We start from the raw sequence: 16246 nt of genomic DNA on the forward strand, positions 1-16246 counted from the left end.
TGTTTTGGCAACAGGACGAAGTGTCTCGGGCCAAACTGTACGAAATCGCCTGCGGGAAAGTGGTCTTTATGCAAGAAGACCAATGGTGTGTGTCCTTCTGAATGCCCAACACCATAGGGCCCACAGACAGTGGGCTGTGGAACATCGTGAGTGGGGACATGGAGAGTGGAGTTCAGTTCTCTTCTCGGATGAGTCGCGTTTCAGTCTCCAGTCAGATAATCGATGCATTCTCATCTGAAGGGAACATGGGACTCACAATTATCCCGCACATGTGCGCAAAGTGTCTCAGTATGGTGGCGGTAGCTTAATGGTATGGGCAGGGATCAGTGTTGGTCGACCTACCCCTCCGCACATTATCCGGAATGGTACTTTGACAGCCTTACGGTACCGGGATGAGATCCTCAGGCCTCATGTTGTCCCAATGGCTGCAGATATCGGTGATCGTTTCATTTTTGTGGACGATAATGCCCGACCTCACCGAGCACGTCTGGTTGACGCCATGCTACGGGATGAGGGTATGGAACAAATGGTATGGTCAGCATCCTCCCCAGACTTGAATCCCATTGAACATGTGTGGGACACACTCGGAAGACACATTGCTGCTCGGCCAGCGCCGCCTACAACTCTGCAACAGTTGGAAATGGCCCTTCTGGAGGAATGGGTGAATATCCCGCAGGCTGTCGTTGATAACCTTATTGGTTCCATGCAAAACAAATGTGCAGCTGTCATAGCAGTTCATGGCGACCACACGCCTTATTAGAGGTATGGATCTGTTGCGTATCTGTCCATTTCTGTTGTCTTATCACCGTGCTGTTCTCCTCATTTTGTGCAGTACCTTGCAGAAATCAGCCCTAGAACTCTGTTGTGCTAATGACTCAATAGACATGTATTGTACTGGTTGAGGACACACTCACCTAATCAAAATACATTGCTACTTTTGACTTACCAACTTTGGTTTTGGGATTTCTTGCTTGCTCCCCTAATTTTTTTGACCAGTGTATAATCAGATATCTTATTTCTGGTACCATTTCTATTGTGCAATAAATTTCAGTTATATTGTTCATTCAAAAGTTTCCCAAGATGAATCATTCTGTTTTCCCAATGGTAAACATATTTTTTAAGATGTGTTTTTGTTGAAAAACAGGGAAACTTTGTAAATAACATTCTCGACTTCAGTCTGAATGTTCCTTAAAACAAAATCCATTCTATCACTCAAAGGAAACTCAAAAGGATCATCTTGAATTTGCAATTTTTCATACTCCCTAGACACAACCACTACGACTCTGTACTTGTGAGACCAGCTGAATCATAGGCACATCCAGGAATTTTCCAAGGGGTGAGGGGGGTGCAACCAAATGAAAAATATGTAAAAAAAAAATGTTCCTAGCATGTGAAAACAAACCAACAAACACTCTCAGCCTTTGCTACACTACATGGTACCAAAATATGTCAAATTGTGACCACATTTCCTGCTCAAACTCCACTTAATGTACCCCCCCCCCCCCCGAGTTAGTGTTTAGCTAATTTGCTTTGTTGTTCACTTCTTCTAAAGAACAAACAATTGAAACTTGAAGTGTATGTAAAAAATAGCATGAAAAGTTTAAAAATAGGTAACTACTGGTTCATAAAAGGTTAATGATAGAAACAAACATGATAAGAATTAAAATTCTTTATGTTTAACAACATTATACAATGATAAACATCAAAGTCAAACCTCTTTCACGTCAAGCCTGGGATAACCCTTCCCTTCTTAATATACTTCTTCATTTTCAATTTCTTATTTTCCTTCTTCTTCTTCTGAATGTTCTGTTGCCTCCTTTTCTGCTTCTTCTCTTTCATTTTCAAAATATTCTCTTGTCTATCGTCCCACTTCTTCTTGCTGTGTTTCCTTTGATACTTCTTCTTCTCAAATGATTTCTTGAGTAACTCTGGATCGTCCTTCACTTTGGCACCCTGCGCTTTCTGTAATGCATTTCTCCATGCCTGTTTCTCGGTTATCATCATCACCTTCTCCACCCGACCTGCCTTCTTCATATCACTTATTTTCTCTTTCTGTTCGTTGAGTTTTTCTAGGGCTTTCAATGGATCCTTTACACCCTTCATTTTACCAAAATTCCTTGGTTGGCCAATATGAGAAAAATCAAATCTGCTGAAAATCATCTTTCCCTCACTATTGAACACTGGCTGCACAGGTTTCTTGTCAACTGTCCTTGGAGATTCCTCATTTTCTTCCATCTTTACCTCCTTTTGTGAGAACTGCACGAGTTCAGCTTCTGTCTTTCTCCTTTTCTTCAGGTTCTTCTTTTCTGCGCTTTCTTGATGTGCCAATCTTCTAACTGGAAAGTGGAAAGATTTATCAGCATGTGAAAAAAAAATATTAATAGTTAAAGGTAAATGAACTTTCTTCCTTGTACACCAAAATTGATATTTGAGAGAATGCAACAACCAATGAACCTGACCTCTTTTATTGGTGCATGGAAGGCTGTGAATTAGAAAGGAAAGTGTAAATTCAATTCTGCTAAGTCAAAGTGCACATGCTGCATTTTCAGAAATTTAAAATGCATCCAAATGGTGCCAAACATACTTAGTGGGAGTTGCAGATTTCAGAGAGAAAAAATGCCGCATATTACATTTTGAGTTTACATAACAAATTCTAACCAGTGATGAACTTGTAAATGGAATATATTCTTATGCGCCCAGTTTACAAGTGGCATGATCAATATTGTTAGGTATATCCTTCAGCAAAGAAACATTTAGTCTGGACAAGTGCACTTAACAGTCTTAGATTTCTTATGTAGTTCAGGATTATTAAGCATGAATTGCTTATACTTATTTCATGCATAGATCAACTGTGCAAACTAACATTCTATATGAAATCAGAACTAAAAACCTAAAAATTAAGAAAAAACTACAGAGATCAATTTTAGTTTTTAAAAAAAGGTCAAAATTCAATTGACAGGTGGCTTATTTTCAAATATTATAATACCATGAGCTGTAAATAACATTATTTGAACATAAACTTCATATACAAAGTACAGAAATTGAAACATCATTTCTAAGATGGCTGATTGGCAAGCAAAGGATTTGAACTCCTTCTGATGTGCACCTTTTAGTTCTTGATGATTGGAGCTTGGATGTTTTAGGTATTGGAAATTGCACAAATAGGCAGGTAGAAAGGTGCTAAAAATTTGAAAAATTGGCACAAAAAATATTGCAATATAACAGCCATCAGCTTTCAATACCATCCTCATAAAAAAACTAAAGTGCATTCAATAAAAAAAAAATAATGTGAAAAATAACCACAAAAATAAGTTCAGTTTGCATGCAAACACGGCCACTGCAGTAGTGAGGTCACCATGATGTGCATGCTTGCCAAGTTTGTTGATCCTTTGGCAAAGAATGGACACCATTTACAGATATTATAACACTATTTACATGCTGTGTTGTGTGTTTATATTATTTAAGAAAATCGAGAAACCCAATGCATACAACAGTAACCTCCTTCCTGGAAACAAAGACCGTGAAACCGGCTGACACGTATCTTTAACTTTGTGAGATGACGAAGATGATGTCATGAGTTATTAAATGGAATGGGGATGGGTGTAAAACGACGGATGTAAAAATGTGCAATTGGAGAGTGGCATAATAATGTATCGCCTGGTTCCTGCATTTTCCACACACACAACAGCCACTTCCTTACAAAATTGTGTTAAATATAAAAAAAGTGTCCACGTGTGATGCCGAAGAAGCTTATAGAAGAACACAACATGATTTGCATCCCAGGTGGATCCATTCTATGATAAAAGGATAAAAAAAAACTGGTGTCCTCCTGTGAGAAATATTTCAATAATAGTGGTAACAGTCAAAGAGTAGTGTAAAATATGTTCGTGAAATGGCAATATAGGCTACATAATTTGTAAATATCTTCCGTTATCAACAGATACCAGTGGTAACAGTATAAAAAAGTATCGGTTAATTTTATTTACAGATACCATCCAATACTCTTTTGTCTCTCGCAGGGATTGCAATAATGTCACACGACACTTTAAAGAACTATAATTATCCTAGAATTTATGCAAAATTTCCAGTTTCCATTAATTTTTCACCAATATTGAGTGGATAAATCTATACCGTATTTTGTGATTAAGAGGGTGGCCACTCTACGAGCATGATAAATTTCAAGTATAATTCCCAGTTTCAAAGGCAAACTTTCCAAACATTCAACAAGGAGATGCTCTCTCTATTGCAACCTTACATATTACTGCCTCTCACCACCCACACACACAAAATACATTAACAATATAAAGGGTCTGTGTGATTCCAAAGTATCCAAAATTTCTAATTCAATTCAATTAAACGGTATATAGATTTAAAATATATAATTTAAGGTGCAGAGTTTACATTGCCACTTCACAGACTCAGACTCGAAATACTTCTACAAACATGTCACATAAGTTACGGGGATATATGAATCTACAAAAAATTGTTACTTCCATAAGAATTTCAAAATCAAATTTACCTAATCAACTTCAAGATATCTTATCTTGCAATATTCCTTCTGTCAGATAGATTGTTCTGCTAAGAACACTCTTTTCCTTTCTCAAAAATAAAAGCTAAGCTGTAAAAAACTTGCCTCAGGGCATTAGTAAGTATGTAAATATTCAATGCAATTTGGATTAATAAAAGTTACAATATTTCACATCCACGGAGAAAAATTCACGCAGAATTCCTGGAATCAATAATTCACACAATTCCCATAATTCAAGGAATTTCCAGTGAGTAGCCACTCTGGATTGCATAAGAAGTCTATTAATATTATGTAATTCCTCAATGTTTTGGAAGCAAAACTCTGATAAATTGGCAGTTAGTTGCATGCATTAATACACTACCTTTCTTTATCGAGTCGTCCGTGGATCGGCAGCTAACATGCCGGGCAGTGAGTCATTTAGACTCACAGCTGTACGAGTTACTTGGCAGTGGACTCAGTGTTTCTGTATCCAGGTAGCTGGTGTCCAGTTTGCACGTGTTTGTGAAGTGTTAAGGTGTTTTAGATTGTTTTGTTTTAGTTTACGTATTACAACTGGTGCTTTTCTGCAGTCTAATAATGGGTCTAAATTTCACAAAAAAATAAAATCCTGAGTATAATAATAATAACCTGTGGCTTGACAGCCCTTGGCCCATCTCCCAACTGCCAGTCTCCCTCCCGCAATCCTAGCTACAGGCATGCAGATCTTCATCCAGTAATGGGTGAAGTGGGGTCAGCATGTTGAACCCCCAGCCGTTATAGGAGATTTCTATGGCCGGGTTACGCTACTCACTCATAGCTCCCCCAATTTCCTCAGGATGGTGGGTTGCCACCGGCCCTATACACAGAGTGAGTCTCGAATCTCTTGAGTCTCACCCATGCCATCCTGCAGTCGGAGCCCAAAGCACAGCACCTTAGACCGCACGGCCACGGAGGAGGACAAAATCCTGAGTATACTCTGTTTTATTGGATGTTTACAAGTAAGTATTTTAAATTCCCAAGTATACTCGTTTCATCTTGTTTCTTGTTATTACCGCTAGATATTGCCGTACTTGCTTTCATTTTTGCATTGCATTCTTACTGTTGCCAGTAGCATCTCTAAGTCTGACAGTTCCAGCAGCTACCACTTTTCTTACGCATGTTAGAACTGTCCATGTACAGTATTTGTGCTAACGTGCCTCTTAGCAATAAAAATTACATGAAAATTGAAACCTATTTTTGTAATAACCTGTATGTTAAGAGGTTAATAGAATTGAGTATCCACCATCCTATGCATATCAATATAAATATTTTCTTACCGTCATATTTTTTTATTTCATTTTTAATGAATGCGCCTTTATCTCAAATATGTCTTTAGTTACTCCACTTGTGCTCATATGCAGGGGTACAAAAATGCAGGGGGGTCATCGCCATGGTGAATGAATTTTTAAATTTCATTCCAAAATTTAGGGTAATATTTTAAGTTTGCTTATGGAAAATTCCATTGGCTTCTTTTAGTTACTCATACAGCGCATGTTTTATTTTTAATGTTTTGTGTGTTTTTCTGTATCTTGTGTATTATTAAATCAGAATAATAAACATTAATTTTTAAATCTGCAACAATATGGTGGTAATTCATGCTGTTACCAGTTGAGCCTTCTCTAGGAGGGCCACTTAGGTGCAAAAATTAATTCCAATACTGTATTAGTTAATAAATAAAATGTTGTAAAATCACAATTCAAAATGTGTAGCTTCATCTTAGTTGGATCCACGGCTTTGTTAGCCCATATTTGAAAAGAAAAAAAAGCTGGTTCCTGAGAAAAAGAGGCTGGCACCTGAATTTTTGCTGACGCTGTTTGAAGAATGCTTAATGAAACTACACTAATCTCATAATCATTCAATTGTGATTATTAGGGTCATAGATGTTCTTACATTTTCAAAGAAAAAGCATGGGAACAAAATATATGTGATAATGGGGTGAAGCTTTAAAACTTTTTATAATTTTCAGACAAAAATAACATTGTGTAGAACAATATGCAAAATACCAATAATGTTAAACTGTAAAGAACAATATGCAAAATACCAATCATGTTATACCGTAATTAGTGTTATTATCATTAAGCTTTAAATAAAAATGGCAGCTGATAATACTTGCTCAATATCCTCAACGAACAATAAATACTTGTAATGTGAAAAATTACGCTTCCCTGCCATTATTGGTTGTCTAATTCATAGTGGAAATGATACTTGCAGGTTCAGAGGGGTGCACATGCAATAAAGGTGAAGTAACAAAGCATAATCAGGAAATTTCCCAACATAATAAACAAGTCATGCCCTAAACAGAAGAGCAGGAACAAGGATGTTAACCTATTGATACAGCATTAGCCTACATCGAGAAAATCACTAACTAAGTTTGGAAACACTGCATATCAGCTGACAACGCAAGTCAAGATTTACCCACCATATTGTGTGTAACGAAAGCGAATTAGCAACGAACAATAAATACTTGTAATGTGAAAAATTACGCTTTTTTCAGTGAAAAAAGCAAAATCGCACGTTCAAAAATGTTCCGCTATGCATAACAGGTAAGTACAAATGTAAATAATTAGGAAATAAAGGAGTGAAATGTGTTTTCACTATACCATACTGCTAATAAAACAACATATCTACATTGACTGTGCAGAAAACATAAACACAAAAAAACATCAAAGATCATTTTCAGAATAAAAATTGTGATTTTTATCCACCCTGTACCATGCAGCCACTTACAAATGCCATTAATTTGGTTGCCCATTTCACAACACAATCTCTCACAAATCAATGCTTATATGTGGTTTTAAAATATGCAAATTAGTTTCTCCAAATGTGAATGAATGACAGACTTACTTCCAAACTCATTTCCAGCATTTTAAATTTTCATACAAGCGGTTTTCAAAGTGAGAGAGGATGTGGGTATGGTATTCATTCAACAATACAACACAAATCCTAGAATAGCATTATCCTGGAAAGTCCATGCGCCAGAACCTCCTTAGTCTACAAAATGCAGTACACGGTTCACTACATGAAAGTTAGATGCAAGCATGAATATAGTTGGAGTGGTGTAGAAAATGTGGGTGTGCAACTGGGTAACAGTTCGTTATATCGGAGACACATTAAAATCGGATATTTTGTGTTTTGCATGGTACGTACTTACCAATTGTGTATTGCGGAACATAGATCAAGGTGACATTATCCTTTTTACACGAAAACAAACACAATTTTTCACATAGAGAGTAGTTTTTGTTATTCCTTTCTTTGCTTCCGTAACACACGATATGGCGGGGAGAAGTTGACTAGTGTTGCAGGTATGCAGTGTTTCAAACCTTCTTCACCGAAAAATACCTACTATCGTGATAGTCATGTGTGCAAATTGTACATTATGCACGGGTAGCCCCACGAACTATTCACGGATAGTCCCACGAATCATTTCCATAAAGTTAGGTTAGGTTAGGTTAGGCAAGCATAGTTAAAACAAAAAAAAGGGGGTAGGAAACACTGACAGGGGTTTACGTCATCAAACGTATGCAGCATCCGGTTCACATAGTGAAAGCAATTGCTCTTGTGCATCTGTGAGATATTTCTCTTGAAAAATACATGATTTCCTGGTGAAATAGATTCCACGTGAAAGAAAATACCTCGACGAACATTGGAAACCTTGGAGAAACTCATTTCCGTAAGGAGTTTCTTCAAATTTTACACAAAAAACTACTTATGGAAATGGGTTTCTCCAAGGTTTACAACGATCGTCGAGGTATTTTCTTTCATCGTGGAATATATTTGACCGAGAAATCATGTATTTTTCAAGAGAAATATCTCACAGATGCACAATTGCCATTGCTTTCATTTGCTTGCACTACGACAACCGGATGCTGCATACGTTTGATGATGTAAGCCCCTGTCAGAGTTTCAACCGCCCCTTTTTTTTTTTTACTATCCTTGCCTGCGTTATATTATTATACGTGCAAATTGACTAAACGTAGAAGTGGCGGAAATTAATTGTATGCAATGCCTTCGTTTAATCACAAACTTTTCGCATGAAAATTGATTTCTATCACAAAAATAAAAGTATACGAAAATTATATGGAAAACGTTCTATTACCAAAACTTCCTGAAATTGCACTCTTACTTTAAGCGGAAATGATATGATGATGGCGCCGATCGATGTAGTTGTGTCTAGTTCAGCTCCCGCTAAAAGTAGAATTATTTCAGATATTAGGTGTGCCAAGTGTTGTAAAACAGTGAGGAATGGTATAATTTGTGATAACTGTGATAAATGGAACCATTTTTGATGTGTCGGAGTGGACGAGAATGATTTACCAGATGAAAATGTAGAGTGGAATTGTCCGCGTTGCTACACAGACGCCCAAACCGGCAAGATGGCGACCGATTACGCTAGTAAAAATAATGAAGCATCTCTAATGAAGATTATTGAAATATTGGAAAATGACTTAGGAGTTCTGAAGATTGAAAATTAAGAGTTAAGGAAGAACACTACTTTTCAAGCGGAAAATAAAGGTAAGCTGACCACTCCAAAGCAAGTAAGTCCAAGACAATGGGAAACTGTCCGCTATAAAGCCAGAAAGAACAATCAAATTATTTTTAACAATAGGACGTTTCCGGTTCTAAAAAATACATTTGAGCCTCTATCAGGTTTGCCCATTGATATAGAGGAAGAAGATAAAAGTGAACAACAATCTCTGAGTGAAAAATACGGAGTACAGACTAAGAACAAAACTAGGCCTATGAACATTTGCATATATTCTGATAGTCAGGGAAGAGGTGTTTATTCCAATATCTTAAGAGATAGTAATCATAAAATTACAAGTATTGTAAAGCCCGGGGCAAAATTCTGTGATGCTACAGCTGAGGCATTAGTAAACAGCTCAGTTGACATTCCAGTTCTGTTAGCAGGAACAAACGATGTTGCTAGAAATGAAACCAAGGATCTTCTGTTTTCCCTAAGAAGTAAACTTCAGGAACTTCAAAGTGCCAGGCAAGTGTGTGTCTTCTCCGTGCCCCGACGACATGATCTGCCGCAGTGGTCCATCATCAACAGAGAAGTAGACAAAGCAAATAGTGAAATGAACAAGATATGTAAGCGTTTTAGAAATGTTCTTTACATAGACATAAGTAATCTAGGAAATAGGTTTCATACTGCACATGGTCTGCATCTTAATAGGTTAGGTAAAAAATTTGTTAGTGATAAGATATTGGAATTAGCAAATAAGTGTGCTCCTTCTGAGCCTATCCCTCTAAGTTTCAATAGTGATCTTTTTTAGATCATTAGGTAGGCCTATGCCTAATACTCCAAAAGATCATCAAAATAATTCAGAAGTCAGGCCGGTAGAAGTTATTAGTAGTCTTAGTAGTTTTAATAATAGGCCTATGTCTAATATCCTTGAAGATCATCCAATAAATACAAAAGTCAAGCTTGTGGAAGTTGTTAGTAGTAGCTTTAATAATCAATATAAGCCTAATGAAAGTGTAACTCTTCTCTGGAATATCCAAGGCTTCTCAAATAAATATACCATTGTTGAAGACTATGTCTCTACATTGAATGCCGATTTCTTATGTATAATTGAGCACTGGCTACGTCCCAGCGAAATTTATCTTTACGGTTTTAAGGGCTACAACTTGAGTAGTAGTTATTGTAGACCCACTAGAAAACATGGAGGATGTGCTATTTTCATCAAGAAAACCTTTTCTCACAGGCCTGTCCACAGTGTAAACAGCATGTCTATTGAAATGGTATTTGAGGTTACGGCATCTTTTCTTGTAGAAATAAACACTATCTTAGTTGCAGTATATAGGCCGAATGTTGAGTGTAAAGATTTTAAATTATTTATTGATAGAATGCACAACCTCTTAGAACATGTGTGTACATTTAATGCTAAGATTATTTTATGTGGAGATTTCAATATTGACTTTAGGTTAGTAAAGAATCTAGAAGGTGTTATGTTAAATAATCTATTTTCCTCGTTCAACTTAGCTATAACTACAACTGAGATTACTAGGCCCAAACTCGGAGGTGGAAGTTGCCTTGATAACATAGTTACTGTTATGGATGGGTTAATTAAAAGCTCAATTGTTAAAACTGTTGTATCTGATCATTGGGCAGTTTTACTTAAGTCTCAGGTTAATTTTCCTAAAGTCTCATCTAAAATTGATACCAAAAACTGCAAGTTAAGGGTGGGACTAATGAAAGAGGAAAATATTTTAAAATTTCACGATGAACTATCACTTGTTAACTGGAAAATTATGTATCGTTCTGTAAATAATATAAATGGCAAAGTAAAATTTTTAATGTCTGAAATGTCTAATTCAGCTGAAAGCGCATTTCCTCTAAAGTATGTTGTAGGCAAACTTACTAAACCCAAACCTACAAGGGTTAGAAGTAAAGAAATTGACAAACTCAAAGGAGAATGTGAACGTTTTTATGACTATTATATTAGCACTGGTTCAAATGGCATGAAGAATCTGTATATAAATAGTAAGAAGAAATTATATACATTAGTTAGGGAAACTAGGATTAAGGTTAATGATAATTTTATAAACTCTAGTAATAAGTCAAAAGCAATGTGGGATATTGTAAAAAAAGAGAGTAACTCCATACATGTGACCAGAAAAGATTTTAATAACCAACTTAGCGCGTCTGAACTCAACAATTTTTTTATTAATAAAGTTGAAGAAATCCTGAACAAAGTTTCATCTTGCCCAAGTAAAAATGATTCAAGTTTTTATTTAAATGGATTATTAAAACCTACAACTACTTTTAATTTTCATCTTGTTGAAGTAAAAGACATTGAAAGAGCAATCATTAAAATGAGTAGTAGTAGATGTGAGGATATTTATAACTTAAGCTCTATCATATTGGAATATGGAGTAAATTTTATAAAGGAACCTTTAACTCACGTTATAAATTCATGTATTATTGGGTGTGTTTTCCCTGAAGATTTCAAGCTTGTAAAAGTGATACCCATATTTAAAAAGGGTAATAAGTCTTTTCCTGATAGTTACAGACCTATTTCGTTGGTTCCAGTCATATCAAAAGTTTTTGAGATTGTCCTAAATAATCAGATTGTTGATTATTTTGAACAAAATAAGTTATTTAGTAACTCTCAATTTGGCTATAGAACTGGGCTAGGGACTGTTAAGGCTGCTGTCTCATTCTTGAAAAATTGTATATTAGGGTTAGACAGTAAGAAAGTTGTTAATGTGAAACTATATGATTTGTCCAAAGCATTCGATACTGTATCTCACTCTCTTCTGCTAAAAAAGTTAAGATTTTATGGTTTTGAGGATGGAGCGCTGTCACTTTTGCAATCATATTTAAGTGGGAGATCTCAGAGAGTAGTTTTTGAAGAAATGGAGTCAAACTTGTTACCTGTTAAACATGGAGTACCTCAAGGATCTATTCTGGGTCCTATTCTTTTTATTATTTACATAAATGATTTGCCATATAACATTTCAACACCCTTGGTCAGTAGTTACCTATTTGCTGATGATATCAATATCTGTTTGAACTCTGATTCTAATAATCTTTTAAGGTCCTCATTAAAATCTACCTCCGATATTGTACAGGACTGGTGTACTGCTAACTTGCTTTGTATAAACACTGATAAGATCCAAAACTTGGAACTTACATATAATAGTAATAATCATAATACAGGGCATGAAAAGAATTCTGTCACCTTTTTGGGATTCTTAATAGATCATCATTTGGAATGGGAGGATCATATCAGTAGAGTTGAATCCAGGGTTAGCAAAGGGGTTTATTTAATCAGTAGGTTACGATTGTGTGTAAGCTTGAAGGTTCTAAAAACTGTTTATTATGCACAGATACACAGTCACTTAAGCTATGGTACCTTACTTTGGGGTCATCAGCCTTCAATAAAAAGGTTATTAAAAATGCAAAAAATATGTGTAAGATTAATGTGTGGTCTTCCAAGCCGTGGCCACTGTAAGTTAAGTTTTGTTAGACTAGGTATTATGACAGCTCCTGCTATCTTTGTATTCCAATGCCTACTCTATATAAAAGAGAACATTCACATTTCTGAGCAGTTAGGGTGTTCACATGCCTATCAAACCAGAAATAGGGATTGTTTAGATGTAATTACAAGAAGACACAAAAAACCTTCTACTACATGTCAGTTAAGTTTCACAATGCTCTCCCTCTGTCTTTAAGGCAACTGCCCTTTTTAGAATTCAAAAGAAAAGTACAAAAAATATTAACCGATAACTGTATATATAGGGTAGAAGAATTCTTTGAAATTAATTGTATTAGGTAAAATAGTTATGATTGTAAAACAATAATGTTAACAACTAAATTTTTGTAAGTGGTGTTACGTTTCTAAAATGCTTTTTGGATGTTTTTTTGTAAGATCTATAGATACTTTATATGTACATTTCTGACGATTGTAATACATGTGATGTTCTCACATGTTTCTACAATAAAAATTATTATTATTATTATCAGAAATGGTTTGTGGGGCTATCCGTGTATGGTTCGTGAGGCTATCCGTCAGCTATCCAGGCTATCTGTCAGCTACCCGTGCATAACAAACTGTTACCGTGCAACTGTGTAACAGACTGTAAAAATTTGTCATTTTCCGTCGAAAATCAGGAAATTTTCGGATGGTAAATGTTCACGGTAACAGTTTCATAGATCGGAGACACATTAAAATCGCATATTTTGTGTTTCGCATGGTTCGTACTTACCAATTGTGAATTGCGGAAAATAGTTCAAGGTGGCATTATGCTTTTTACATGAAAACAAACGCAATTTTTCACATTCTGAGTGCTTTCTTTTATTAATTTCTTTGCTTCCGGAACACACAATAAGGCAGGCACATCTTGACTCACGTTCTGGGTATGCAGTGTTTCAACCTTCTTCACCGAAAAATACCTACTATGTTTTTCATCACCGGTGGAAATTATACATTATGCACAGGTAGCTGATGGATAGCCCCACGAACCATTCACGGATAGCCCCACGAAATATTTCAGATAAGGTGAGGTTAATATTGGTTACGTTAGGAAAGCATAGTAAAAAAAAAGGGGGTTGAAACACTGACAGGGACTTACGTCATCAAACATGATTTCCCGGTCAAATATATTCCACGATGAAAGAAAATACCTGGACGAACGTTGTCAACCTTGGAGAAACTCATTTCTGTAAGTAGTTTCTTGTGTAAAATTGAAGAAATGTGTCTCCGATGTATGAAACTGTTACCAATCTTCACTTTACTACATGGTGAAAATTTAGAATTCTACATACTATTTCCTCTTCAAGCTACTATTTTTATAATTGTGGGATAAAAACTCGTAGTTTCAAGACATTTGGTATCGCCCGAACGGATTTCTTCAAATTTACAGAAGAAACTACTTACTGAAATCAGTTTCTGTAGCATTGTCGAAGTTCTTCGAGGTATTTTCTTTCGAAACTTCACCATAGAATGCTGCAGAACAAGAAATAATCACTTTTTATGTAAGAAACTTTCATGTTTAACAACATTATGCCGTTTTTTCCATTATGTACCTGCAGATGGTGCGAGCGTCGTAAGTCACGCGGTCTCGCCAGTGTTTCTAAACATGCCTTTTTCATAGGAGACTTTTTTTTTTTAACTATGCTTACCTAACCTTCCCGGAAATGGTACGTGGGACTATCGTGAATGTTTTTTGGGGCTATCCGTCAATGGTTTGTGATGACACAATGAACACGAAAGTAGGTATTTTTTGGTGAAGAAGGTTGAAACACTGCATACCCACTCCAAATCGACAAAACACAAGCACGACGTGCGATGATCCATGACGGGTGCATGCCATATTGTCTGTTACCCAAGCAGAACAAGGAAAACAAATAATGACTCGTAATATGAAAATTTGACACTATTTTATGTTAAAAGGCATAACTTCACCTTAAAAAATCGATAACATTATAGTATAAGGGAAACGGATTTCTTCAAATTTACAGGAGAAAGTACTTACGGAAATCATTTTCTGTAGCGTTGTGGAAGTTCGTGAATCTAGTTTTGATCCATTTCAATGCGAAAACATGTTGTTTTCTACGAAAATCTATTTCCGACGCGCTATTGCTGCTGCTACAAGCCGATGTTGTCCGTATATGCTAAATTGAACGAAAGGAGTGCTAATGGAACCTAACCTAACCTAGTAGGCATACCTCGTCCCCGTGATGGTTCATGAGGCTATCGTGAATTTTTGGTTTAACATCAATGGTTTTGGGGGCTACCCGTGGATGGTTTGTGGGAAATAAGGAACAACAGTAAGTACTCGTTAATGTAAGAAATATACATTATTTCCGTTAGAAATTCATTATTTCACCTTAGGAAATGTTCCGCAATGCAGAATAGTACGTTAGCAATGTAAAAAAGTGTGAAATATATGATTTATAGGTGTTTCCCTTATACTATAATAGTACCAAAAAATCTTCCGCAATGCAGAATAGGTAAGTATCAATGCTAAAATTAACGAAATAAACAAGTGAGAGGTGTTCGGGCGATATCGCATAATTACCGAAATGGTAGACAGTTGCAGTGCAGAAAACAGAGAATCAACCACTTTTGAATCCTATTCGGGATGTGAAAGAGTTCCGAAATGGTACTAGTTTACTATCCTTCGGACAGATTTCTTCATTTCTACAGAAGAAACTACTTACCGTAATACGTTACTGTAGTATTGTCTAACATCTGGAAGGTGTTTTGTGTGATGTGGGAATGTTTCATAGCGGAAATTCAACCTTTGACGCATAGCCCCACGAACCATTTCCGGTAAGGTTAGGTTAGGTAGGATCACAATAGGTTTTAATAGGTAAAAATTGGTTTCGAAAAAAATATGCGTAGCCCCACACACCATTCTCGCATAGCCCCACGAACCATTGACACAGCCCCACAAACCATTTGCGGAAACGTACGTTCTTCAGTTACAAAAACACTTTTTTAAAAAAAAAAAAAAAATGATCAAAAAAACGTGAATACACGTTAATAAATGATATACGAAGCAGATAGGTAAGTACAAATGTCAAAAATTGACGAAACTCAGAAGTTATAGGTGTCCGAAGGATAGTAAACATTTACCATATTGGGATGACACAATATGAAATCCCCCCAAACCTAATAAATGTGGGAAAATATAATCTTACCATCATCAGGTATGTAGTTTTCTTCGCTTGGACGAAAGAACAGTGTTTGATCTCTAATTTATGTTTCTGAATTAAAATAGTGCCTCCTTTCCTGTAATTTTACACTATATTAAGTCGACAAACATTATCATACAACGGGAAACAGTTATCGAATTGAAAATCACATGTTTTTCACATGCTACTAACAACAAAACAGAACGACGGAAACGGAAACGCGATGGTCACAGATTATATTTCGTTGTTATTCCTTTCATACCTCAATGGCTATGTACCTTGCCTCCATGGTTATTCCCGTCATCCAGGAAATACCAAATGGTCATTTTAAAAAGTGGTAACTTTTCGATGTTTTCTGCATTGTAAGTGTCTGACACTTCTCGGAAATTGTTAGTTTTCATTCCAGAAACGCAGGAAAGAATCACTTAAAGGAAAATGGCGTGTAGAATTCGAGATTTCTACAGCGTCGGGGAAATTATATTTCCCATTGCAAATTGCGATATTTTTTTTTCCCTGTCCCTGTCCCGAACAATCAACAGCAAATGAATTAG

The 16246-nt window shown here is 36.1% G+C and overlaps 1 protein-coding gene across 1 annotated transcript; it reads right to left on the reverse strand.

Moving 5' to 3' along the window:
• Positions 1–1654: 1654 nt before the first annotated feature.
• LOC146005256 (surfeit locus protein 6 homolog) lies at positions 1655–15877 on the reverse strand. Its single transcript, XM_083144354.1, has 2 exons — positions 15702–15877; positions 1655–2336 (listed from the first exon to the last, which is right to left on the reverse strand). Exon 2 carries the CDS (start codon positions 2233–2235, stop codon positions 1720–1722), a length of 516 nt encoding a protein of 171 aa, XP_083000480.1. The 5' UTR covers positions 2236–2336; positions 15702–15877; the 3' UTR covers positions 1655–1719.
• Between the last annotated feature and the right edge of the window lie 369 nt (positions 15878–16246).

Source organism: Lepisma saccharinum, chromosome 23, assembly GCF_977018435.1.
Source record: "Lepisma saccharinum chromosome 23, izLepSacc3.1, whole genome shotgun sequence".
Taxonomy (NCBI): Eukaryota; Metazoa; Arthropoda; class Insecta; order Zygentoma; family Lepismatidae; genus Lepisma; species Lepisma saccharinum.

Excerpts from the sequence above, each read along its gene's own strand:
- LOC146005256 (XM_083144354.1), bottom strand. The coding sequence starts at position 2,235 with ATGGAAGAAAATGAGGAATCTCCAAGGACAGTTGACAAGAAACCTGTG.